Genomic DNA, 27981 nt, shown 5'->3' with positions numbered 1-27981 from the left:
TCCACTTGCAATTCCTCTTTGTTCATTTCTACCATTGTTGTTACATGAAATTTGTTTCGGCAGAGACCTCCAGAAGTAAATGAAGGCAGACGTTTCAAGTGCAACACCAAGGTTGTAAACATTCAGCTGGCTCAGATGCATGTTTTCAGAAAAAGTACATTTGTATAACACATTCATTATTGGTATGGGAGCAGTTAAAAGCCTTTAGACCTCCAGGATTCTGTACTGTATTTTACATGAGACACAAATGCCTAGATCTGGGAGGACTTTCCTTTTCCTACAGTATGAAATTAGATTAGTATAAAAATAATACTTTGAATGTCTTTTCATAATGGCAGGTGAAGACAGATTCAAATCCCCTTCCTTTTTTAAAGTGCAAATTCTTCTGAGAAAGGACTGGGGTTTCTTCATTTTCTCCACAGAACAAATTTCCTGATGTTTGGCCTCAGAAGAACATGTGCCTTTTATTGATGCTCTAAATGTATCCCTGCCCAGTGGCACTTATGGGTCTCAAGCTAAAGACACAGTTCTTCGAATGGCTGTTCACATTCTCATTCACCCTTCCATATGTATTCACATCTTAGTCTGTGAGAGGGATCCATTTTCATAGAATTGCCGTTCCTTTTCACTCTTCTTGTTTTCCTCCTCCACAAGTTGTGCCTCCACCTCAGCTGGGTCCACATAGGTGTAAAAATAGGCCATGATGGCAAAAATGATAGTAACAGCTACGAGCAAACCTGCAAACAAAACGTATTCTACCCACTGTAAAAAGAAAAGGGAAACAAAGATATTTTGTAAGAGGAGATTTTTGCATTTGACACTATTGCTATTTTCATCGAGAGGAAAACTTATGCAATTACTACTCAAATATCTCTTATATATAACATTTCTACAACTATATTTACACTACAGATTGCATGCCACTAAGTGTAAGCCAAAATAAATCATATGAAGGTATGGTCAGCCAAAAGTTATTACTAGCCTAGGTGCATTAACACATAAGCATTACTTTGCAAATGTCAGTAGAAACACACTGCTCCTTTCACCATACATTTATATTTAAATATGATTAGAGTCTGTTGAGGAATGTACAAAACATAGCACTGTTCCTAGAAGAGTCATTCTAAACAGATTGGGAGATAAGTGGCGATGTTATGAAAACTAATACCAAAGTAGCATAATTTAATCAGATTTCTTCCTCAAGGGTATCAGTAGTGAAGCTCAGTGGGCAGTGCAAAGAGAGGCCTCGCTCGCACCATCAGTAAGCAATAACTCTCCTTTCTCCAGCCATGAGGCTAGTTATTGCACCAGATGATACTAATACTAATGATGCCACTTCTTCTCAGCAGACACGCATAAGATTGTGCTGTTAACCTCTAAGCTACATCTGAGACATACAGGTTGAGTCTCTCTTATCCAAAATGCTTGGGACCAGAAGTGTTTTGGGTTTTTATTTATTTATTAATTTATTTAGGATTTTGGAATGCTTATATTTGCATATAAGTACATAATGAGATATCATGGCGATGCGACCCAAGTCTAAACACAAAATTCATTTATGTTTCATATACACCTTATGCACATGGCCTGAAGGTAATTTGATACAAACTTTGTGCAAAACAAAGTTGGTGTGCATTGATCCATCAGACAGCAAAGATGTCACTATCTCATCCACCCATGAGAAAAGTTTTGTTTTTTGGAATATTTCAAATTTCAGAAATCTGGATAAGGGGGACTCAACCTGTAATAACAGGTCTGAAAGTTTAATTGCTATACAGAGGAGGGGGTGGGAAGGGAATGATAGCTGAAGAAGGAAGGAGAAGAGAGGAGAATGAGAGAGGGCTCTACTCCGCAACCTACCACCTGTTACCTCATACAACTCTGAACAGGTTTCTCCCAAGGATTGGAAAAAAGACCTAATCATGGTTACCCAATTGACTTTGTAGATCTGGTACCAAAGATTTTATCATCTAAAACTAATTTTAGGCAATATAGAGGTAGTGCTGAATTTGTTTTTTGTCACATGCCATAGCAACATCTTTACATGTTGTGCATCTAATAAAACTGCAGTTCTGGTGTAGTGACACAGTTCTATGGTGTGATACTTACCTGCAACTGCCCTCTTCCATATCTTGGTGTATCTTACTGATAAAAGCACATGTACAGCTTGTAACAGTTACATCCTGTATTAAAACTTTAGTGTCAACATTGATTTACTTTACCTGCTCACTAAGCTTTGATGCTCCTGCTATAATAAGGACAATGATATTGCCAACAGCCACAGTCAATAGCCAACCAGCTTGCAACACAGACTTCATGTTGGCAGGTGCCTACAAAATCAAAATAGGTAATTTAATTCAATTGCATGTTGTTCTGAAATATAGCAGGGGGCCCCAGGGGTTCCCAACTAGTGGGTATATTTTAGATGTCTAGAAAGTATCAATGGAGCTGTCACAAAATGGCTGTTACATCTATGTATTACGGTATTTTCAACAACCCTGCAACTGTAAGGAAACAATGCATTTAATATTCCAACTATTTTCACCTCCCATAGTTCTTAACTGATGGTGGGCTAAGACTATGTCCGTGTCCATGATATTTTGTGTGTGTATATGTGTATGTGTGTGTGTGTAGTAGTACAGAAATCTGGAATCAGTATAGCTTTACTTTCATATGCCCACACTAGATTAGTTTCCACATGGCAAGCATTTTGTATAGTACCATAGTATACATTAGAGTATGAGTGATACAACTGAAGAGGAATAAGCCATATTGAAATAGGACTTAGAAGTGGGCCAGCAACACCATTTGATTTAGGTGTTGCTGGCCCACTTCTAAATACTATTATATGCCTTTCCTTGGAAGTAATCTCAATGCTTTGCCAGTTTATCAGTATTTCAGGACTACGATTAAAAGTAAAATCTCTATAAAGGTAACTTTACCTGGGAGTATGAAAATGATAGTCCTGTCACTGAAAAGACAACTTCACCACAAGTAATAAGGAAATACTGGGGGATTTGCCAAGCCATACTGACTGCGTTGGCATGAATATCTTCAATGTATTTGAGCTGTAGTCCATTGCTGTCACACTGGAGAGGAAAAACCAAATTTCATTAATAATACACAGTACTAAAATATTTGGCATTTAAAAAGGCAATCAAAATATAAAAACTGTTTTCTTCTTTTACCATCACACATACCTAGAGCAGAAACAATGAGAGTAAAGACACATTACGTATGAGCAAAAGATTTATAGCCCCCTTTCAGCTGCAAATCAATTTTAAGGTCTTTCAGATTAAACTATATATAAATGAACAACAGCAACAAAGTATTCTGAGATGTGTATGTCCAGGGATTCCTGATGAACATGAGAACTATACTGTACACAACTAAGGTCCAAAGCATATTGCAGAAATAATCCAGTTTGAGACCACTTTAACTTCCTTGGCTCAATGCTAGGGAACTCTGTGAACTGTAGTTTTGTCAGACATTTAGCCTTCTCTGTCAAAGAGCTTTGGTGCCACAACAAACTACAATTCCCAGGATTCCCCAGCACTGAGCCAGGGCAGTTAAAGTGGTCCCATAGTGCATTATTTCTATAATGTGCTTTGGACCTAAGTTCCTATCACTCTCTTCTTCTTCTTCTTCTTCTTCTTCTTCTTCTTCTTCTTCTTCTGCTTGTGGGTCTTCAAGTTGTTTCCAACGTCTAGAAATTTTAAAGTGAGCCTATCATAGGGTTTTCTTGGCAAAATTTGTTCAGAGGGTTTTCTTTCTCTGAGGCTGAGTGAGGTCAACCAGTGGGTTTCCATGGGTGTGCAGGGATTCGAACCTGGTCTCCAGTCCAGTGCTCAAATCATTACACTGCACTGGCTCTCACCGCTCTCTTAGTGGCAGAATAAAGATACTTTCTCTCTCCATCAAAATGAATGGAATGTCCTGCTCACTGAGATCTGTATGAAAAGCAAACATTTTGCTATAGACTGAGTGCTGAATTTTATATCACAAATCTGCAGAAGATAGACAAAGAAAGTAGATATAGATATACAGATAGATCTTAAAGTGTTATGCAGTACGTTAGTAGGATTCTCTCTCAGTTGTCATACAACAGCAACACTTACAAAGCATCCTTCCAATAAACTTTTGGTCAGAAAGAATGACGAGGCAGTGAATGAGTGTTTAAAGGATCTGTGAGCATTGTTTTGGTGCTGATCACAAATTGCTAGGCCAGATATATGGCTCTGAGGTATCCTGTTTCTTTCTTTAGTGTATATCTTCCCACTTGACCCAAATGTTTAGCATTTGCTAAATCACAGACTCAGCTGAAATATAGAAATACAGTTGCTAGAACCAGCATCATAAATCCTCAGTACATAGCATACCATCTACTTAGTTTGAATTCTAAGTCTGAAATAAAAAGCTTTCACATTTATAAAGCAGTACCTAATTGTTTTAAATATAAAACATCCTAGTGACGTTTATTGTGTAGCATTGTCAGTTGCTTCAGTTCTAGTGCTTGTTAAGGCACATCTTCTTATAAGAGAAATAAAATCTTCAGCAAAATATCTTTTGCTTTGGAATCTTAATTCTATTATGTTTTGACATGTGATACCAGTGTAATAAACTATAAGAAAAACAAGAAGACCAAAAAGTTAATTATAATTCAAATATGTGCTACTGTTCCAGGTAGATACACCACATATACTCGACTATGTATTCCCCTTGCATGGCAGGGGGTTGGACAGGATGGCCCTTGCGGTCTCTTCCAACTCTATGGTTCGATGAAATTTGTGCCCAAAAATTTACCGTAAAATCCTATGTTGACTTATATACGGGTCAGTGCACTAATAGTGCTTAGAAAGGTCCTGAAAAAAGCACCACTGTGTGATTTTTGAAAGAGCTGTCGGCAGGGAGTGAGTGTTTGTGTGTGTGTGTGTGTGTGTGTGTGAAAGAGGTGATTCCCTTCCCAATCCGATGTTAAAGACATCTCTCCCCACCAAACACCACATTTAAATTCACTTCTTTCCCTTCCTCTTCCACGTTGAAACCTTCCCCCACCAAACCTCACATTTAAGTCCACTTCTTTCCTTTTTCCATGTTAAATCCTTCTTTCCCCACCAAATCTCACATTTAAATCCACTTCTTTCCCTTCCCCAACCAATGTTAAAACCTTCTCCTCCAGCACCAGGGAAGTGGTGTTAGGTGGCTGGGAGAGGTCCAGAGAAGGAGAAGGAGGGACAGAAGTGGCATTTTCCACTTTAGATTCTTTGGCCTGTTACAAACGGGCCATTTTGTGTGTGCGGAGCGCACACTAGGATTAGAAAGGGGTGGTGCTTCCGCCCCCTAACCCTAGTGTGCACTCCGCACGCACAAAATGGCGGCGGCCGTTCCACACGGCTGCCGCCATGATGTCACGACCGTGCCACCTCTATACGGGGCGGCGCGGACGTGACGTCCTCGCTCGGCGCCAGGGCGCTTAGTGCACCCTTAGCACAGAGCAGGAAGGAGCTCTGTTTTGGAGCTCCTTCCTGGTTTGGTCCGCTGGGTGCAGCCTTCACATGGCTGCGCCCAGCGGACCAAAGGAGAAAGAGGCCAAGCAGCCCCTTTCTCTTCCTCCCCGATGCTGCGGGGTGTCCTTGGGGCTTGAAGCCCCAGGGACACCCCTTTTCAGGCTGCGGGGAAGCGGTGTTTTGCCACTTCCCCGCAGCCTGAAAAGCAGCGGATCGGGGCCTCAGCGGCTGCCATTCTGACCACTGAGGCCCCGATACTCCAGGGAAAGGGGCGGGTACAGCCCGCCCCAAATGGGCGGTCTGTAACCCGCCTTTGTTATACCCCCCTAAGTTTTACCCTCAACTTATCCACGGGTCATATCAAAATCCATGATTTTGGCCCTAAAACCTTCTCTTGACTTACACATGAGGTTGATTTGTACACGAGTATGTATGGTAGTTTTGTACAACTGACAATGATCTTTCAATTTTTAAATATGAGTACAGTGGTCCTTCCACATTCGCTGGGGTTAGAGGCGAAGGACCCCTGTGAATGTGAGAAAACCACAAATAAAAAACACTATTATTTTTACCTAAGACTACAGCTCTCTAGGAATCTCCAGGTCCTCCAGTCCAACTCTACAGTCAACATCTGCCAGGAGTTAATCATTGAATCATGTTGGAGGACCTACAAATGTCTAGAGAAGTGTTTTCTCAAGGAACTTTTAGGTTCTCCATCACAACTCTATGGTCAACGTCTGACAGAGTTCCACTGGAGGATCTAGAGGTTCCTAGAGAGAACATATTAATCAAAACCACAAATAATCATATCTGCAAAAGTCAAAGCCGCAAATATGGAGGAACAACTGTATATACAAAACTATTTGGGAAGCTCCAAACTCTGTTTTTTATAACTTACCCCGTCTACTATAATGGTATAAGCACTGCCATATCCAAATGACAAAGATGGACTTTTGCACTCATAAAGGTTGGTTTTGACAGTAATATCTTGTCTGCAAAAAGGAATAGAAGAATATGAATAGTCTAGAAATTATATATTTGTATTTCTGGAATTATAGGAATTAAAAGTAGCATCATAAACATTGTCTATTCATATTACATGCATTAGCTACAAGCTAATTATTATATGTTTATTTGGTTAACCAGTTAACTTCCATGTTTTAAAGCTGTCATGACAAGAAATTGTTTTAGATAGTTTACTGACTACTGTCTCATTGCATCATCATGTATTCCTGTTTTGTGATCAAAGTACATTGTGTTGTTTTCCACTTCAAGAGCAGCCTTACAAGGAACAAATGCAAGAGATCTGTGATCTTTATTTAAAAATATGAAGGTTAAGCTAAAGGAGAATGGGCAAGCCAAGGACACTAAGTTCTAAAGCATCTAGCTAGAATCCTGTGTCCAAGAGCCTTAAAAAGCAGTGCCAGATTGTTTTTGTTTACTTAACACTAGTACCACAACAAACATATTTTGAACCTTCTCAGCGCTGAAAAGTCAAAGGGAGGAATGAACACTTCTGGGCACTTTAAATTTAAGCATAGTGGCCCTTGGTATCTGCTGGGGTTTGGTTCCAGGACTCCATGTGGATTTCAAATCCCATCATATACAGTGGGATAGTAAAATGGTATTCCTTACATAAAATGATAAAATCAAGATTTGCTTTTTATATATATTCTCTCTCTCTCTCTCTCTCTCTCTATATATATATATATATATATGTTCAAGCCATGGGTGGTTGAATCTGTGAAAATGTAGCTGGATTGCAAAGAGCTATAGAATAGTAGAATTCAGTACAAACTTGATCTTGTTGGTAACACAACATCCCACTTCTTCAAAAGCTAGCACTAGGCAATGTTAAATAGCAGTAATACTTACTGTCCCCTTGGAAAACTTGAATAGTTTGTGGCAGAGAAATACAGCACATCTGGAAACTCAGTACTACCCATAGTGATATTAATGGGTGAATCCAAGTTGTTTATGAATCTTTAGGGGGGAAAATGCATGTTAGATTTTTAAAAAAAACCTTTATCAGCAACTTACTGAAGAAATCAAAACAGTATTATGGTTCAGCTCTACTTCTTATACAGAGTAGTTTTAGTAAACATTGAGTAGATCTGGTTCCTCTGGTTTTTATTTGTTTTTCCTTTTTCCTTTGGATTTTATGGAGGTTTTTTTGGAGAGGGTGCAAAAAGCCTGAACTCCTACTGTTATGTTAGATTTAATCACAATTAAGGTTGTCCAAACTTCTGTTATGTAAGCCATGGATGGTTGAATCCGTATTTTACTGGAATGAGGAGTACATAGTTTAATTGTGTAGACAAGCTCTAAGTCTTACTAATTAATAGGAATATCCCTTTGCGGTTTCCATATATATTGTGAAAAAACTGAGAGAAGATTGGTAGAGAATTATTTATTTGTTTTACACCAGGAAAATGCAGTGTGTCAACTTTTGAAGAAAAAAATACAGTGGATCCTTGTTATATGCTGGGGTTTGGTTCCAAGATCCCCCGTGTATAACAAAATCCGTGGATGCTCAAGTCCCATAAAATATAATGACATAGCAAAATGGTGTCCCTAATAAAAAATGGAACATCAAGGTAAATTTATACTTTTTTGGAACATTTTCAAACCGTGTATGCTTAAATCCGTGTATAAAAAATCCGTGTATAAGAAGGGCCGACTGTATGTGCCAGATTACGCTCTATTATTATTATTATTTCATTGCTGACTGTCTGAAATTTCCAATTTTACTTGTTTTAACTCCTCAATATATGCCTTATTTTATATCTAACAAGCTGTGCACACATTTGCTGCCACTATAAGATGCTCAAGATGTGGGGGGTTTTGCCAAAAGGTCAGAAATAAAGCATCTCTAGTTACTTAGTGGCAATTAGACATTGATGAGAGGTTTTCTTGATATTTTATACTGTAGTTATATTACAATCCATATTTCATATTGCTTTCTTAATGTTTATATCATTTTATTTGACATTTACTTTCTGAGGTATTCTTAGATATATGAATGTTTAGCTATCCTGAAAACAAATTTCCTGCTCCACTACTTTGTTAAATAACTACATGCTAAATTAAACTTCCCTTATTAATGTAAAAACAGTCCCATTTCCCCATTCTAGACAATGCCTAGAGATGGTCAACACATTACATGTTATCACATCAAACTGTCCTCTCCCCACAAGACGGTTCAGTGGAGTAGACCAGGGAGGAGGCCAATGACATATGAGCCGTGGGTGCAGTATGATTTCCTATCATGCACATGGCAGTGGTATCACTATGAGACACCCACTAGGAATAGCTGCCAGCGGGGGAAGGGGGGTGCAGTGGCATGCCCTACCCCCTCCCGCTAACTCCAGCCACCTAGTCGCCCGCCACTGGGCCAGACCCTGGAAGGGTAGTGTTGCCCTGCGTTGCCCTGGCAAGGCAAGTGAGGCAACAGAAGGGGACAGAAGGGGCTTATTTGCTCCTCCTTTCCTCTGTCACTGGGCTTCTCCCCTAGGGATGAAGCCCAGCAGCAGAGTCACCGGAAAGGGTGCACATTCGCCCTCCTCTCATTCATCACCAAGCTTTTTATCCAAGGAGAAAGCCCAGCAACAGAGCAGCCAAGAAGGGCACATGTTTGCCCCTTCTACCCTGAAGGAGAAGGAAGGCCCAACCAGTTGCCACCCCTTATCTGGAGTTTAACCATTGCAATCCGCACTCCTAGTGATGCCACTGGCATGGTATGATCTAATATTAGATATTTAGGAGTTTAAAAAAAATAATGCAACTTTCGGTATTAAGAAGACAACTTTATACCACAATATGAAGTTAATTCAAACCAGTGTTTTGTTTTCAAGAAAATGTAATTTAAAAAAATAGTATTATATAACTATAATTTTTATTACCTGATCTTATTGACTCCTTGATCTGGCTTTTCTACGAGACCATCCACAAGCTGTTAGACAAGACAGTTTAGGGTTAATGAAGCACAAGTCAGTGTCTCAGATCTGTAATATTCTGCCTAAAATAGCTGATTTCTCTTGTATCAAGAATGAACTTTGACAATAGACATTCTTCATATTCAAAGATAGTTCATTCTGACTGAATGCACTGCACAAATAATTATTACATTAAGTGTTCATTCAACAGGTCTCACCTGCACTGTGTTACACTGAAGTAGTGCATGCAAAGTTTTTACAATTACTTAAAACTTAGGCAACCAAAAATGGATTGTGTTCTCCATCTTGGAATGTGCACAGCAGCCTTAACTGTGATTAAATCTTACATAACTATCATAGTAATGGCCAACAAAGTGTCTCCTACCAGGATTTAAAACCATTCTTCTGAAAGATGAACTCTGATTAGCTTTACAAATACTGAATTTTATATGAATTAACTGATTTCTTCTAAATGGGAAGTCTTAGCATTAGCAATCAAAAGGCATTTTGCAGATTATTTTTCAGGTAATTAAAAAGCAAAAGATTGGAGCAGCTGTCTGAAAACACAAGTTAAAAGCTAACTACAATGTCATCCAGAGAGACACTCTTAAAACTTTTTTTTTTAAATTCTGTGAACAAGGCAGGGCAGTTTCACAATAAAGTACCCAAAGTACAGTATCCAAAGATCAGAAGCTCTGCAAATGTACCAGAGCCCTCTGTATTTGAGTTTTTTCATCCCATGTACAAAGAAAGGATGCTTTCCATAAACCTGAAGGAACTGCAATTAACCTACTGCTATCTGATCTTGTGCACCCACATTTTAAATATTCCCTGGCTGATCTCTGATCAAACATGTTTTACAGGTTGTAAGATGCATGAGTACTCACAGGCAGCAACATTATCATGCCTTCAGGTTGTTTGTAAACTATCCTACGTAGTTGCACATTGTACCTGGCATTTAACTTCCTGATCCCCCCTTCCCCCCTTACATCAAGACAAGAGGCTGTTTTCTTAAATATGACATTAAAGAGATTTACCAGTTCAGCTTGGATTCTAGCTCTATTTGTTATTTCAAGAGTATGTCGTTCTTTTCCCGCATAAATATAAGCTTGGTTTAGAGTTCCATTTCCATAAGTTATAGAGATATTATTATTATTTAGCTTTGCTGTCTCAAAATGCATGTAATCTGTCTGTAAATAAAGAGAAAGAACAATTAAACAGCTGGCATTCCTTTGATGCAGGAGATTTTTTTTTTTCCTATGGAGTACTGGCAATTATATCTCCTAGTTTTTGCAAACCATACCTACCCCTGATTCATCCAAATGTTGAAATTTGAGTAATCAGAATATTTTACTAAGAACATAAATTAAGAGAACCTATTTTCCAGTCAACTGCACATAGGATTGCAGCCTTAAGGGGAATGGCAACAGTCTAGAAATAAGAGGTGGAACAATGAAGATGTTTTTTGTGTCAGTTATCCACTCGGCCTTATTGAACAGCCAGCAGGGTCAAAATGGAATTCAGTTTTCTATTTCTATTTACGTGCTATTTTTCTGACTAGTTAAATCCCCAAAGCACCTAACATACAGTAATGAAAATACAAAAACTTTAGTAAGTAAAGTTAATCTTTCCCAAAGCTGAAGGAAAAGACCTAAACCAGGAATGCCTGACCCAGGCTGCAACACTACTGCCTTAATGGAAAATGCAGACCAAATTGCAGCTCATGTTTATGGATATTTATCCAAACTGGTTTCTCTGTACTGAATGTCCAGATCTTCAGAGATTTGTTGGAGTCAAATCAGATGCAGGGTAAAAACCAAAAAGAAAACGAAAAATGTAAATATAGAGCTACTGACCTTCTCTAGGCCAGAAATAGTATGCATATGTGGGTAGCCTTGCACAGGACAGAAACAGCTTGGATCTCAAAGGAAGCTTCATTTTGTGTTCCTAATTAGGGCCGGTAAAGATGGCTCTAAAGGGGCGGCTTGATGCCGCCCCTTTGAGCACCAAATCAGGGCTATGGCAACAGCATGCTGCGGCCCTGATCCAGTGTTTTTCTGGCCCCCCAAAAGTGGTAAAATGACGCTCCTTTTTGGAGCGCAAAAAAAGCCTCCCTTTCCACCACGGCAGCAGCTCTTCTGCAGACATGTGGCATGCAGCATCTGAACACTGTGCTGCCAGAGTGCCACAAAGCTGCTCACCATCTGGGCGGGTGCGCGGCATGACATCGGCTTGTGCGTGGAGTCGGGGCATGTATAATAATAATAATAATAATAAAATTTAGTTATATACCGCCCTTCTTAGAATCAGGGCGGTGTACAGCAAAAGGCATACACAATATAATAATACAAACATAATTTAAAAACAGCACAGTACAATAAAAACAATAAAATTTGTGCCAGCTTGACAATGCTGATGGACCGGGGGGGGGGAGAGCATTCTGGAGCGAAACAGTCAGGGGTAGGCCTGCTCGAAGAAGTAGGTTTTCAGCCCCTTCTTAAATTGGGCTAGGGAGGTGGCTAAGCGGAGCTCAAGGGGCAGTGAGTTCCAGAGGTTGGGGGCCAAGATGGTGAAGGCCCTCCTAGAGGTGGAAGCTAATCTAGCCTTTGGAACTCTTAGAAGTTGCTGCCCAGATGATCTGAGTATGTGGGGCGGATTATATGGAGAGAGGCGGTCCTCCAGATACCCTGGGCCCAAGCCATTTAGGGCTTTATAGGTAATAACCAACACTTTGTACTGCGCCCGGAAGCGAATAGGCAGCCAGTGAAGATCTTTAAGCACTGGTGTTATATGACTGGCCCTGGACCAGTCGGGCTGCCATATTCTGCACTAATTGCAGCTTCTGAGTATGGTACAAGGGTTGCCCCATGTAGAGCGCGTTGCAGAAATCCAGTCTAGAGGTTACCAGAGCATGTACCACCGTTTCAAGGTCCCCCGGGCCAGGTAGGGACGCAGCTGGCGTATCAGCCGAAGCTGATAACAGGTGCTCCTGACTGTCGCATCCACCTGAGATGTAAGGTGCAGCGACGAGTCAAGGAGCACCCCCAGACTGCGTACCGAGTCCTTCACGGGAAGCGTGATCCCGTTCAGGACAGGTGGAGCCACAGCCATCCCTGGACCGGGGGAACCTATCACGAGTACTTCCGTTTTCTCTGGATTCAGGCTGAGTCTGTTTTCCTTCATCCAGCCCATTACCGACTCCAGACAGGCCACGAGAGGAGAGATGCCATCCCCAGTCTCTGCATCAGTCGGAGACATAGAGAAGACTATTTGGGTGTCATCAGCGTACTGATAACCCCGCGCCCCATGTCTCCGGATGATCTCTCCCAGCGGTTTCATGTAAAGGTTAAAAAGCATGGGAGACAGAATGGCTCCTTGAGGGACCCCAGATGTTAGGGCCCTCCTATCGGAGCACACGTCTCCCAGCTGCACCATCTGGAACCTCCCAGAGAGGTACGATCAGAACCACTGGAGCGCAGTGCCCCCGATACCCACCTCCGCCAGGCGCTCCAGAAGGATACCATGGTCTATGGTATCGAAAGCCGCTGAGATGTCCAAGAGCACTAACAGGGACACGCTACCCCTGTCCATGCCCAGACGGAGATCATCGACCAAGGCGACCATGGCAATCTCAACCCCGTAACCCGCCCGAAAGCCAGTTTGAAATGGGTCTAGATAATCCGTTTCATCCAAGATTGATTGAAGCTGGATTGCAACCGCCCGCTCGATCACCTTCCCCAAAAAATGGCAATAGCAAGACTGGCCGATAATTGTTATGCAACAGGGGGTCAAGGGAGGGCTTTTTAAACAAAGGTTTTACAATGGCCAATTTCAAATTAGTTGGAAATTGCCCTTCCCTCAAGGATGTATTGATAATCCGGCGTAACAGTGAAGTTACTGCCGGCCCCCCTGGGCCGCTAGTCATGAGGGACAGGGATCGAGAGAGCAAGTTGTCTTCCTAACACTTCCAAGGATCTTGTCCACATCCTCGGTACTGACAGACTCAAACTGATCCAGTACAATGGAGTCCACGGAAGCTCTGGATGCCTCTACTCTTGGTTCTGCTCTAATACTGGCTTCAAGACCTTCGCTTATCCGAGAGGTTTTATCCACGAAGAAGTTGTTAAATTGGTCACAGCAGGCCTTAGTAGGTTCAAGGATCTGGTTCGGGGCAGGAGGGAGCTGAGTTAGCTCCCTGACCACCCTGAACAACTCTGCTGGACGCGACTCTGCGGATGCGATACATGCACCAAAGAACGAGTTCTTTGCTGCATCGATCGCCTCTCCGTAGTCCTTCAAAAGATGGTCTAGGAGAGCCTTGTCGGGTAAGCGCTGGTGTTTCCGCCAGGCATGCTCTAGCCGTCGCAGTACCCGCTTCCTTGCTCGGAGGTCTTCCGTATACCAGGACTTCTTTTTGGAAGCAGGCCTGAGAGGACGCTTGGGAGCGATACTGTGTATAGCCCTGGAGAGATCCGTGTCCCAGATGTTGGTCAGGGCATCAACAGAGTCGCCGTCATTTCCAACCATAAACCCCTCTAGAGCTTCCTGGAACCTTTTGGGTTCCATCATCTGAACACCATGCCACCCCAAGCCAGCGGTTACTGTTGGTCTGTTTCAGCCCTAGATTTTATTTCCTGGACTTTACAACTCTTTTTGTCTCCCAAATCCAACACGGCCAAAAAAGAGAAGTGGCCTTCCTACATGAATATACCTTCATACCACCTGAACTGAGAACATTAATATCTTGACAAAATGTAAGCCTATACTATGTACACCAGAAAGAGGTAAGGTTGGAACAATATAACAGTTGAGGACAATGATCCCTGGACACACGATACCCACTATTAAAACAGTCAAATATAAATCAGACAAACAGAAATGTAAGGGGATTCATCCTTATACTGTACAGGCAGGTTTTTTTTAAAAAAAAAATCAATCTAGTGCCCGAATGTGAGTGTGTTTTTTACCCTCATGAGAATTCCAATGTAGTTTGCAGCATAAAAATGACCAACACCAACAGAATTTATTTGTTTGTTTAAATTGATGAGGGCAGAATTAAGGGCATTCTCTGGAAAATCACCTCTGAATATTCCTTGCCTAAGGAAACCCTACAAAATTCATGAGGTTGCCATAAGTTGACTGGCAACTTGAGGGCACACCGCCCCCCTCCCAAAACCAACTGCAAGAAAACAAAAGTTCATATGAAGTGGAATACTTGTTTTGAGTAGCTGCCAGCCTAACTTGTTTGAAAAATAAATAACAACTAACACAAATTCAAAAGATATAGTAGATTTTTGGGTAAAAAAAAAATCTGCATTTCTCACGTCTAAAATTCTTAACATATTTTCATGTTTTCTACCATACCATGTAGGTCTAGTTAGGCAGTTTTCCCACACAACATGACTAGAGGGTTGTCTGTTTCAATGAGGATTAAATAAAGTAAACTAAAGGAAGATTTTCTTTCTTTCTTTTTTTTAGAACAAACAAGACTGTGCTGCACTCAGACCAGGTTGGCCCTTTTGAGTAAGTTAAAACATTTATATTTTTGTCTAATCATCTGCAGCCTGCAGAATATTCCTACACAAGTGTGATTGTACACATGTATTTCAAAGTTATACTACCTTTCCACAGATGATACAGTACTTCAAATGTGTCAATAAATTCAAATAATAAGAAAGTAGCTTGCTAGTTTTCAATTAAGGGTGAGAAATCTTAATTTAGTAAGTTTACTTTGGATGTTGCAATGAAATATAATAATAATAATAAATAATAAATAATTTATTTGTATCCCACCCCTCTGTGAACAATCAGGGCGGCTAACAAAGTTAAAAATACAGCACATATAAAATCCCTGGTGCCCTCCCCCAATTAAAAAAGTATCAAATCCAATGCAAAATTTAAAACAACAACTACAAAAAAACATACAACTTAAAAACTGACCAGAAGGTCAACAACATCACTCAGCAAGCAATCAATGGGAGCGGCAGTATCTTATTCCCAGACGTTTTTCTGAGGCCAGATTCTCTATTTTGGAAAGGCCTGCCGGAAGAGATCCATCTTAACAGCCTTTTTAAAGCTGTCTAAGGATGTAAGCAGACAGATCTCATCCGGCAGGCCATTCCACAGTCTGGGGGCGACGATGGAAAATGCCCTCTGGGAGGTAGCCGAGAGCCTAGATTTTTGTGGCTGAAGTAGGCCTCTCCCAGAAGAGCAGAGTGCGCGGGGAGGATTGTAGGGGAGAAGGCGGTCCCAAAGAGTCGGTAATGGGCTGGATGAGGGAAAACAAACTCAGTCTGAATCCAGAGAAAACGGAAGTACTGGTGATAGGTTCCCCAGGCCCGGGGAAGGAAATTTATCTACCTGTCCTGAATGGGGTCACGCTTCCCCTGAAGGACAAAGTTCGCAGTCTAGGAGTACTTCTGGACTCGTCTCTGCAGTTGACATCTCAAGTAGATTTGACGGTCAGAAGTGCTTGCTATCAACTTCGGTTGATACGCCAACTGCGACCCTACCTGGGCCAAAGGGACCTTGAAACTGTGGTACACGCTCTGGTAACCTCTCGTCTAGATTTCTGTAATACACTCTACATGGGGCTACCCTTGTACCAAGCCCGGAAGCTTCAGCTAGTACAAAACATGGCAGCCAGATTGGTCACCGGTGCATCCTGGTTTGACCATATAACACCTATTCTGAAAGATCTCCACTGGCTGCCTATTCGCTTCCGAGCACAATACAAGGTGTTGGTTATTACCTATAAAGCCCTATATGGCTTGGGCCCGAGTTACTTGAGGGACCGCATCTCCCCATATAATCCGCCCCACACACCCAGAACAACCGGGAAGAACTTGCTAGAAATTCCATCATCTAAATACAATACTACATCCTAGAGGGCCTTCTCAATAGCAGCCCCAAAAATCTGGAAGTCTTCCCAAGGAACTCCGCCTGATCACCCCTCTACAAACATTCAAAAAGAGGCTAAAACTTTCCACTTCTCTCAAGCCTTCCCCTCTGGAAAATGAACTAGTGTACTTTGATCCCATCAACTTCCTGGCTCACCCTTTTGAATGATTGTTTTAGATTTGTATATTGTATTGTGTTATTAGTTTTATCTATTTTATGATGTGTTTGTAACTGGTTTTAAATTTTGTGTACACCGATTTGATCTTTTGGAAAAGCAGTATAAAAATAAATTTTATTATTATTATTATTATTATTATAGTTTGGACCCAAGCCATTTAGGGCTTTAAAGGTGATAACCAATACCTTGTACTGGGTCCGAAAGCTAATGGGCAGCCAGTGGAGGGACTTTAGAACTGGGGTAATATGGTCCCTCCTGGATGTTCAAGAAATTACTCTGGCTGCCATATTCTGTACTAGTTGCCGTTTCCGGACCAAGCACAAGGGTAGCCCTATGTAGAGCGCATTACAGAAGTCTAGACGTGAGGTTACCAGCGCGTGCACAACAGTCTCAAGATCCCTTACTTCCAGAAAAGGGCACAGCTGGCGTATCAGCCAAAGCTGATAACAGGCGCTCCTGACTGTCGCATTTACCCGGTTTGACATCAGGAGCGACGAGTCAAGGAGCACCCCCAGACTGCGAAAGCAGTCCTTGATGGAGAGTGTGACCCCGTCCAGGACTGAAGGTTGTAACCCAATTCTTGGTTTCGGGGCCGCTACCGTGAGCACTTCCATTTTGTCTGGATTCAGCCTCAATCTGTTTTTCCTCATCCAGTCCATTACTGCCCGAAGACATTCAGTGAGAGAGGAGACACCATCAGAATTCAAGGCCGACGAATGAGACATGGAGAAATAGATTTGGGTGTCATCAGTGTACTGATAACACCCAGCTCCATAACTCCGAATGATCTCACCCAGCGAGATCCCTCTGAGATCTGCCCGAGAGAAAGGAATGGAACCACTGCAATGAGGTGCCTCCAATTCCCAGCCCCCTCAGGCAATCCAAGAGGATGCCATGATCTATCGTATCAAAAGCCGCTGAGAGGTCTAAAAGCACCAACAGGGTCACACTGCCCCTGTCGATGCTCAGACGCAGATCGTCGGTCAAACATAAGATTAATGCTAAAACTTACCCAGGTCGAAGGACTCAAATTAACAGTATTCTCATTAGCGTGAAAATAAACCGTTGCATTATCATTTCCAAGATTCACTATTTTGATTTGAGACTCGCCTTCATTAGGAAAGACTGGAAGAGTTTTCTGCAGTGGAAGAAAGTGATAAGGAATGCCATTATATCACAGTCTATGCTATAAAATTTCTTGGATATAGAAATTGCAATATTTCTTCAGAGTAGTCTCAAGCTTCTGATAACAGAATATTATCATTGCTTTACACTGCTTTCCTGATAAACAGAATCACCACGAAGGCCTCAAGCACAAGTCCCATTACTTCTAATGGGGCTTGAGCATACCCGTTTTTTCCCTTATGCGGGGTGGGTGGGTCTGGAACAGATCCTCCGCATCAGGGAAGGGCTGACTGTATTATAACACTGAAATATGGTTCTCCCTTATGGGATTTTTCTCCCTCTTGTAGTATTTTCAGCAGATACATTCCTTGATCTATATCAAGGAATTTGGTGATGGCTTGGACTAGGTGTAGATAGTCCATCCCAGGATTTCTGCTGTGTGTTTAGGAAGGGTAGAACAGTTGGCCGGTGGCCTTGGATAAGGAAGGATTGCAGAACAATAAAGCATCTTTTAAACACCTGAAGAGCCTACAGTCTGACTTCTGAGAACTTAGGCCTCCAAACACAACACCCCCCACTCCTAATTCTGATCAAATACTTTATTGCCTAATGATTTACTCCATTTCACTGTCTTCCCCAGTCAGTATCATCCACCTGATCTTTCTGCCATCTTGTCTGATAAGAATCAACCAGGAATGTTAAAATGTTTAGTATGAAGATAAATATATTTAAATTTGCTCTGCATATTTAATTCCAGAATGTGCCATTGAAAAGCTTCTTATCATTGGGTTTCCATGATACTAAGTAAAACTAAAAGCATCAGATTTTAAACAACCTGTATTTTAACACCAATATCCATTATTACAATGTTAAAAGCTAAATAAAAGTCCTCTTCATAGAATTTTGCTAGATTTTTTTTTTACTTACATCTATTTGTACTTGCACCAAAGCAGCAGCCCCAAAAGCCAGAGCTGCCAGCAACATACCCACTGTCATCTTCCTCAGAGGCCTAGTGCAGAAGGGAGCAAGCAGATATTTAGGAACATGCTTAACCAAAATCCACTGTTGCTATTAAACTACTGAAAATTATTGCCACATTTTTAGGAAAGCATGCCAGGCTTTATACTCCAAATGAGCTTAATGGCTATTGGATTTTGACCCACATAATTTGTCACTTGAAGCAGTTGCCTCATGCTGCCTAATGGTGCAGCTGATTCAGGTCACTTTCTATGACTGGTGTGAAGAGGACAACACTATGGACATGATCTGACTGTGCAGTATACACATCACATCTCACATGTCAGAAGCCAAGCTGGGGTTTCTTTCTTTTTAAGGAAGTGGGGGCTTTCTTATTGTACAAAAGGAGATCACTACAGCTCTCCAGTTAATTGAACAGAGTAGCTAAATAATCTAGGCAAATTGTAGTGCAGTGCTGTTGCACATATTTTAGACCGATAGAAGGAAAGAGCCATATTCTCATCCCATCCCCACCACATGTGTATTTTCCTTTTCATCCACCATTTTGAAGTTGATTTGCAAATTACTTTATACTAAACCCAGACACTGTATGTGTCCTAATACCACTACTGTATATGCTAGAGGTGAAAGCAGTTTCTAAACAGCGAACTTTACTTACGTGAAATTTATGCGACATTTCTGAATCAGAGGGTAAACCACAGCATCCACAATTGGGACCATTATAACAATGAGTATTGGGTTCACAGTCTGTTGAGAGAGAATAAAACATGAGAAAGTGGAGATTGTTCAAACACCATTAAAAGGTCTGTTGGAAAGAGATGAAAATATGGATGTAGATATTTACTGTACCTGCATCTGGTCTGGCTGAATCTGAACAGCACCCTAAAGGAGAGGAGAAAAGAGAGGATGTATATCATACTTTTAAAACATTCATAAATCAACACTTGAAATATTATTGTGCCAATCTAGCTACCCTTGGATTATACTACTGTAATGAGCTGTGAGTCCTCAATTACAGCTCCATATATTGGTAGCAGACCTAAGATATTTTTGATGTAGGGTGGGGTATAGATATTTAAATACATACATACATACATACTAATAAATAAGGGTACTCATGCATATTAAAGACAGGCACATGTCTTGCTACAGCAGGAAATGCAAGCGCAAGTCAAATGTGCTTTCGGTGGGATGCACAGCTGTTCATGCATAAAAATACTTCCCAAACACCTGACTAGAATTCAGTCAAGCTGAAGGAGTTAAAGAAATAACTTACAAAATTTCCATCCATGGTTGTGGCTTGCAGTGTCCACCGTGATCCCTTTGAAACAAAGTAAGAGATGTTTCTTAGCAAATAATTGTAATTAAATTTTGTCAGAACATACGCTTACAGAATATCAAGAATACTTGTTTTACTCGTACACTCCAGGTCACTGTTTAAGGGAAGGTGGGTAAAAAATTAAGAAAATAATCTATAATTAAGACTGCCAAAATAATCTGTTTATGAACTCCTCTGAGAGCATTTGCCTGGGTAGGAATCAGGTTAAAAATTAAATCAATAAAACTGCTTTGATCTGGAGGAAAAGCGGTATACAAATAAAAATTATTATTATTATTATTATTATTATTATTATTGACAAATATTTTAAAGATAATTTTGTTGGCCTGTGGACTTCTTGGAAAACAAAAACAAAATGTATCAAACCATAATTTACAAATCCACTGGGGCTCTTCTTACATTATGTTATATTAGTGAATATGTGATTTGCTTTCCAGGTACAATTGTTCTGTCAGCTTTAATATCAGAATAAAAGAATAACTGCCTCAGTTTAGTCATTTTGGCCTCTAGGGAGAATCAGATGCTCTCTGACCTATTTATTTGCCTTTTTTTACAGTAATTAGCATACACAGAAATCTCCTCCAGCAACACATTTCAAATTAGTTAGGATTCTCTTCATGCCAGTGTTTTTCACTGTCCAGTTTACACAATTAGGAAAACTAGAAATACAGTGATGTAGATTAATTCTGGCTTCCATTTTTAATGATATATCTTTACATTTGGCAATCTTATCTAGTCCCTTCATAGCGTTCCATGTCTTGCTCTGATTTCTTGACCACATTCACCATTTTGATTCACAGCTGAGCTGAAGTATAGAAAAGCTTTAATTATTCCAGTATCATCATCACCCACTTTATGAATATTCTTTAGTAATTTACCTGCTGATCAAAAAGTGCCCAAAACATAGGGAGAGGAATATACAGGAACAAAACTTTCAAAACCATCTTAGTCTGGACAATAAGCCGTTTCTGTATCAGAGGAAGAATACAAGAGATGTTAAAGTATTATCTCTGTAAAATGATAAAGTTGCCCATATACAGATTGGAACTGATAGTGACAATATAGATTAGAATACACAATGAGATCTCCTGAAGCATATCAATTGTCAACTGGGAGACAGAACGCCTGCCCATCTTCCTATATCCACTTCTCAAAGTTGCATCCTGCAATATTAGATTACTGTCTTTAATCAAAAGTATTTGGAATCAACAGTAAGGATAGTCCAAATTTAAAAACATGTCAGGATTAAAACAATATCAGCTGTAGTTCCAAAGCCCAGTCTGAACCCCAAGGTGCTCTAATAGTGCAGGATAAGAGGTGACACCATGGTTATTCCCATATTACAAAACTAGGGGAAAGAGCATTCAGAACACATTCCCAGCTATCAGAAATTGGGTCCTGGTCTGCTCAAATAATGCTGCCTCTATTGTAGGTGTCAGAAGTTAGACAAGCAGTCCTTATCTGCCAAAGATTCAATCAGTAAATTAAACTGATTTAATCACAATTCCAGAGATCAAATAAATCTATCAGAGAACCAAAAAATGTGTCAATTACATTTACTGATGTCAATCTTCTGTTTCCTGCAGTGTCTCATGACTTACTCGGGACTTACAGAACAGGCAGCTACAAAATACAACTCAGTGCAAGTGTTTTTGAGAGAAGAAGTAGCATTTGTTGTGTCTTAAAGACACTAAAGGTTCCAAGTGCTGGTCACACAGAAACCGATTTGTTATGTACTACTGGACTTGGAAATTACATATTGTAGAAAGGTTAACAGACACCAAAAGAAGTATCTTAATATGCAGTGGCATCACTAGGGTTAGGGATCACCCAATGCAGAAACTCATGGTGTCACCACCCCCATTTACTTCCTTGCATACCATACAAAATCCTTAGTAATGTTTTTTGTACTAATGTTACTGATAAATCATAATTCCTGTATATCACTGAATGTAATAGTAATAGTTGTGACATAAATAACTAGCAAAATTAAAATTATAGCTTTAAGTTACAGTATCATAAACACCGTCTAAATGTATTTACATATACATAGTTCCATGTGGTTAAAGTGAAAATTTGGTAAGATGTTATATTTTTAAAGAATATTTTAAAGAATTTAAAAATGTAAAAAATAAAATTTTAATTTATTTTAAAACCTGGGGCCTCTTCTTTCTCTTCCCACTGAGCTGAAGCTCACCCCATTCACACCATCTCTTTAGAGTTTTGAAGTGATGCAGGTGAATGCCACAGATTGTTTCTGACAAAAGGCAGGTGTTTGGGAAGCAGTGGTCTCAACTCCCATCTTAGAGTGTCATCTGATGCAGTCCACACACTTCAGTAATTGTTCATGTTAATATGTATGCCTTACAATGTACTCTGGGTGCTACTGTAGATAGCTTTGACAAAAACGTGTCACTTAACAAGAGAAAATCAATTCAAAGTGCAAAGACTTTAGTTCTGTACAAATAGCACAACTTACATCATACTTCTCACTAGCCCAGTCCAACCAGTGTTCCCTTTTTGGAAAATGTTTGCTGCGATGCCTGAATCTATTTCCAATAGCAAACTGCAAAAGAACAATTTCAAATTGTTAGTGATGCTGTTTATTACTGATTATTTTAATAAGTTCTTACAGACAGAACAATTTCCATGATTTATCAAACTGAAATAGAAATGTAAACAATTCACATGTTTTAACTGTATTTTTAATACTTTTTTAAATGTTTTAATTGTATTTTTATTTTGACGTTTGCTGCTATTGGCCACCTTGAGCTCTGTGTTTTGGCAGACAGGTAAGATAGAAATCAGGGCAGTGTATCACACCTCCAACTGTCCCAGTTCGGTAGGGTCAGTCCTAATGAATCCTCTGTGTTCCTTCTTTTTCTGATGTTTTTAAAATGTCCCAGTTTCTCTCTCCTCCTCTTCCCACCTTTCTGCTTTGTTCTCAGTTTGCAGGGAATGGCATACAAGTAAAATCGATTTAAACAAGTAAAATAGATTTAAACAATTTATAATAATTTAGAAATTAAACCATTAAAATAATTTAAATAGTCTAAAACATATTAAACAAGTTGCTTGTTAAAAACAATTTATGTGGTTAAAAGTTTAAAACTATGTACATAAGCATTTTGGAAGAAATTAGTTAGGCCTCAAAGGCTTTAATGAAAAGCTATTTTGTAAAAAAAAAAAAAAGGGGGGGGGATCAGAATTAAGTCAATGTCAACCTCAATTGGGTCTCCAAGGCAAAGACATTCTATAAATGGCACATCACAGAAGAAAAGGTCATTGGCTGTCTTGGTTGGGGGATTCTGTGGTATGTAGTCTAAAAAAGTTATGTTTGCCAAACAATATTCTCTTGATAAGCTCAGAAATACACAGTGATCCTTGAAAATGCTCCCCTTGTACTTCGTATTGCTTACCGTTATGCATTTAGCAACTTGGACCATTATGTTGCCCTGTGGTTCAACTTTCTTGTACATTGTACTTCCAGCTACGAATACAACTGCAGAAGGAGAAAAAGAAAACCACCATGTGATGAAGCTTTTGAAATCTCAGAAAGAGCAAGCAAATATCAGAAAGAATAAGCCTGGGGCAAATTACCTGGGGCCATTGCAACCACTCTAAGAACTGATACAGAAATCCCAGTAGACAAAATCAGCAGCTCACATGACTGTATACTGTTCTGAATTGTATTAAATAACTTTCTCTTTATTTCATATAGCTTACCACCTCAGCAAACAAAGAATGTCACTGTAGCAGTAGCATAGCAAGCCTCTACACCAGTCAGTGACATCACTAGGGTTGGCATCACCCGGTGCAGTAACTCATGATGTCACTGACCCTGTTGACTTCCTCCCGTGCCACACCATATAGAATCCTTGGTAATGTATTCTGGACTAATGTTATTCATAAATCATAATCCCCACATATTATGTGGGACATGTAATGGCAACAGTTATGACATAAACAGCTAACAAAATTAAAATTATACCTTTAAATTACAATATCATATGCACAGCCTAAAAGTATTTGCATGTGCATTTTTCATGTGGTTAAAGTGAACATTTGGTATTATCTGATGTTTTTAAATAAAAAATAAAAAATAAAAATATTTTTTAAAATCTGTGTGTGTATGTGTGTGTGTGTGTGTGTGTGTGATGGATTAACAAAATTGTTTCACATTTGGACTCTTGGAAGCATGGCTGTGGAGACTCCTTGAGGGCATGAATGAATGAATGGATTTTAAAAATTTACAAATACATTACTGCAATTCCTCCCTATCCCCAAATTTGTCAAATTAAAGTAAATTAAAATGAAAGGAAAAAAACATACCAAGTGCAACAGCCATTAATACAGCAGGGACTCCAAATGCCAGAGGATAGCATTTTTGCTTGACATGAATTCCGCATTCCACCCCTTAATAAAAGAAATGAGCAGGAGACATAATCAGAATTCTTCTGGAACAGAAGCCTATGAAGGCCATATCTGATCTACCAAATTCTGGTGATTACGCAAAAGCCAAGTTCAAGAACAACAGCTCTTGATTAATCTCAGGGATTTTAGTTCATATTTGGATAGCTGAGGGCAAAGATAGCTATATTTTTTTACACCAAACTTCTTTACACTTTTTTGTGAACAGGAGGTCCTCACTGAGCAACTGTTGTCTCTTACAGTCTTTAGAAGATGCCATAGCGATACTGTTTTATAATCTAAATAGTAGCCCTTTTGTTACTATGGAGACTATCACACGGGAGGTAGATGTGACTATCCCTTCAGTGATGGATTTTACAACAATCTCCCATAGTCGGACCCATAGGCAGCCATAGGCAGCCCGTATTTCAAGAATGGGAAATTTTCTAGGATGGAAAATTCATAGGGGCTGCTTATGGCCTGACCATGGCAGAGTGCAGTAAAATCCATCATCCGTCGAGGATAGTCTCATCCAAGTCCTGTGCAATAATCTCCTTAGATGTAAGCCAAGATCCATACAGTTGTATTTCCCTTAGTGACTAAGATAATGGTGGGATACCACTATCACAACATTCACCAAATATTTCGCCTTTATAGATGAAGACAACTGAACATGATGTCAAGTTCTTCATCAGCCAAAGTCTGAAATAAACAGTTCTTCTAAAATAGATTTATACATACAGGAGAAAATTTTACCTCTCAGCATTGGTGTGATTATAGTGGAAAGAAGGCTCCCAGCATTAATGGACAAGTAAAATATAGAGAAGAACTTGCTTCTTTGTTTTTCCTGAAACGCAAAACAGAAACTTGGTATAAACTACCCATGACTGTATTCAGTGTTTATTATAAAATAGTAAAAAAGGTAAAGATTTTTCCTTTATAAGATTGTCTAGTCACGTCCTGGCGGTGCTCATCTCCATTGCTAAGTTGAAGTGTTGTCAGAGATGACTGTGATCATGTGGCCAGTATGACTGCAGAGAACGCTGTTACCTTCCCACTGAAGTGGTACCTATTTATCTACTTGCAATTTTACATGCTTTCGAACTGCCATGTTGACAGAAACTGAGACTAGTGGTGGGAGCTCACTCCCTCATGTAGCGTCTCTAGGCCTTGAACTGCCGACCTGCCAATCTTACAATTGTCAGAGTCAGTGTCTTAACCCCTGAGCAGAGAACATCTAATTTAGCAGTTATTTAGTAATGAGTAAAGAACAAAGATCACTATACAGATGCCTCACTTTAAGACATCTTAAATAGGCCTTTGGTATCCACTGAGGTTTAATTCCAGTCCACCCCCCATGGATACCAAAATCAGTGGATGCTCAAGTCCATTTAAAAACAATGGTGTAGTAAAATGGTGTCCCTTATAGAAAATAGCAAAATTAAGGTTTGCTTTTTGGAATTTAAAATATATATATATATTTTCAAGCCATGGATGGTTGAATCTGTGGCTAAGGAATCTGGAGGCATAACTGTATATGCTAAAGTGCATGACTGCTATAAGTAAGCATGATCTTGCATCTATTAATGATAAATAAGAAATAAAAGTTTCATGTCTTTTTATTTAGTCTTGGGAGTGAAATACTGTAGATAGAGTTAATGCATAATGGGGTTTTTAATCCACAAAATTCTTAAATTATCAGGGGCAAAGTTGCCAATTTTGTTATTAAAGTTGTGAGTAAATGCACCAAGAAGGATTTGACAGATCTTGGAAATACCTAATTGAAAAATAATTAGTTGCTTATAATCAGTTCCCTTTTAGTAGAAAACTATGGCATAACCAACTTACATTGCAATTGTAATGTAACACAGGAAAATGTCACACTTTTTGCAATTTCACTCCCTCCTCCTCTACAAGCAATGAAGCTCAATAAAACAATGCATCTTTGAAACTTCTCACCAATCACTGAGTTGGAGTTTGAAACAAAATACTGTTATACCTGATGTTCTTCAAACTGATCTCCACCAAAAGCTGCTACACATGGCTTGATTCCACCAGTTCCCAAAGCAATCAGGACTAAACCAATCATAGAGAAAACACTGCAACAGCAACAAGAAAAAATGTATTTACAAATATGCTATGGGATCAAATGACTGAGAGCACTCCTAGGGGTTATTCAGATGGTGAAAATAATACAGGTAAAATCTGGGTTAAATTTTTGCATTTTGAATGAATCCAACTAAGTGGGGGGGAGGGGCTGCAAAAAAACCCCCACTTAACCCAGGATAGACAAGACTTTTTATCGTGCATTTACCTTTCCTCACTCACTGTATTTTACAGGAGCTTCAGAAAATATCCACTATCACCTTCCCTTTGTAACCCTTGTTTTTGCACCTTATTTTCTATCTTCTCCTTGCCATAAAAATCTCTTAAGGAGTAACAGAGGGAATAGATGCATGAGGTGATTTCAGGTAAGGCTATCATTCTGCCATCATTTTGCTTAATTTCTTGGGGTTTTGTGCACATTAAACATGACATCAATCACAACTAGTCTGGGGCCCCCTCTTTCCCACAATGTTACATATGGTAACCTCCAGTAATCCCCTGGGATCATGACACATAGTATATTATTCATCCCAAAGATGGATTACTGTGAAATCAACTATTGTGAAGTCAATGCACAACTATTGGTGCAAGACAAGCTAAGATTTAAACATAGTACTAAACAAATAAATGTTAGTTGCTATTTTATCCAAGACAGCTTCTTTATATTCCATAGTTGACCGTTGATGTGCTGAGTTTATGTTTCAGTTTTCATTCTTTTGATATTTAGACCTGACACTGTTGTGGTATTCTAGAATTATGGGTCCACATGGATAGCCCACAAAGCCAAGTCTAACTACCACAAAAATAATTTTTAATGTAAACAATATCTTCAAAGATGACCACCAATAAAGACGGCTGTAATAAGAAAAAGTGTACTCATACAAGCTTTGTGTATGGTTAAGTGAACCTCTTTTTCTTTTCTTTTTTTTATTTTTGTTGCTTCTGAATCTGTGGACCACATAATTTTTCTGTCCTCTTATGCATACCAATTAGTACATTGGAGAAAGCTACATCTGATGCATCTGCTTACCTTAAAGGGCAAAATGTAAAGCATGTTTCTAACAAAATTTGTATGCTTCTAGCAATTACATTGCAAGCACATGCTATAAAATATACAATTTCCTCTGTAAAATGAGAGTGGAGATTACAAATGTTCCATAGTTAAACAATTTAAAGTCTTCAGAGAGTCATCAAAACGCATGCATCCTCCAGCAAAGCACATTTGCAATTTTATTGAGGGCAATAAGAGTAATAGGACAATGTGAAGAGCACAGCCAAGGCTACAACAATTAAACAGCAGTAAACAGAGGGTTTGTGGTACATTGAATCTCTAGTATGCCCCAATGTGCATTCATGTGGGAGACAGAAATGAGTGCTGAAACTTACACAGGAATCTTAACGTCATCTGGTACACCATCCCTGTTTCCATCCATCAAATCATTTATGGAACTTATTGACAAAACTGCTTGCCCAACTGTGTACACAATGGACAAGGAAATAATG

The 27981-nt window shown here is 39.7% G+C and overlaps 1 protein-coding gene across 2 annotated transcripts; it reads right to left on the bottom strand.

Annotated features, from left to right (window-relative positions):
- Window positions 1–19: 19 nt before the first annotated feature.
- SLC15A1 (solute carrier family 15 member 1) lies at window positions 20–27981 on the bottom strand. 2 transcript variants are annotated; one of them, XM_042458687.1, is made up of 17 exons: window positions 27865–27981; window positions 26372–26471; window positions 25129–25219; window positions 24295–24378; window positions 23382–23464; window positions 22442–22528; window positions 20841–20930; window positions 19900–19944; window positions 19473–19505; window positions 19282–19370; window positions 18573–18654; window positions 17533–17658; window positions 10480–10632; window positions 9410–9459; window positions 7383–7490; window positions 6406–6499; window positions 4167–4319 (listed from the first exon to the last, which is right to left on the bottom strand). In XM_042458687.1, exons 1-17 carry the CDS (start codon window positions 27909–27911, stop codon window positions 4308–4310), a joined length of 1374 nt encoding a protein of 457 aa, XP_042314621.1. In that variant the 5' UTR covers window positions 27912–27981; the 3' UTR covers window positions 4167–4307. The 2 variants fall into 2 exon arrangements, with proteins under 2 accessions (XP_042314622.1, XP_042314621.1); XM_042458688.1 differs by lacking the exons at window positions 4167–4319; window positions 20841–20930; window positions 22442–22528; ... (3 more) ...; window positions 26372–26471; window positions 27865–27981 and adding exons at window positions 20–762; window positions 2223–2330; window positions 2943–3089; window positions 20329–20378.

The sequence above is a fragment of the Sceloporus undulatus genome, chromosome 3 (genome assembly GCF_019175285.1).
Source record: "Sceloporus undulatus isolate JIND9_A2432 ecotype Alabama chromosome 3, SceUnd_v1.1, whole genome shotgun sequence".
Taxonomy (NCBI): Eukaryota; Metazoa; Chordata; class Lepidosauria; order Squamata; family Phrynosomatidae; genus Sceloporus; species Sceloporus undulatus.
The sequence above is the reverse complement of the archived record's forward strand: the minus strand, read 5'-3'. Positions and strand labels throughout refer to the sequence as shown.

Bases quoted from the DNA above. Each gene is read 5' to 3' on its own strand.
- SLC15A1 (XM_042458687.1), bottom strand. From the start codon at position 27,911: ATGGATGGAAACAGGGATGGTGTACCAGATGACGTTAAGATTCCTGT. The intron at 20,931-22,441 runs GTAAGTTGTGCT...CCTCTGATACAG, and splicing joins GGGCTAGTGAGAAGTATGAT to AAACGGCTTATTGTCCAGAC. The intron at 19,945-20,840 runs GTAAATTACTAA...TTTGTTTCAAAG, and splicing joins GGGCACTTTTTGATCAGCAG to GGATCACGGTGGACACTGCA.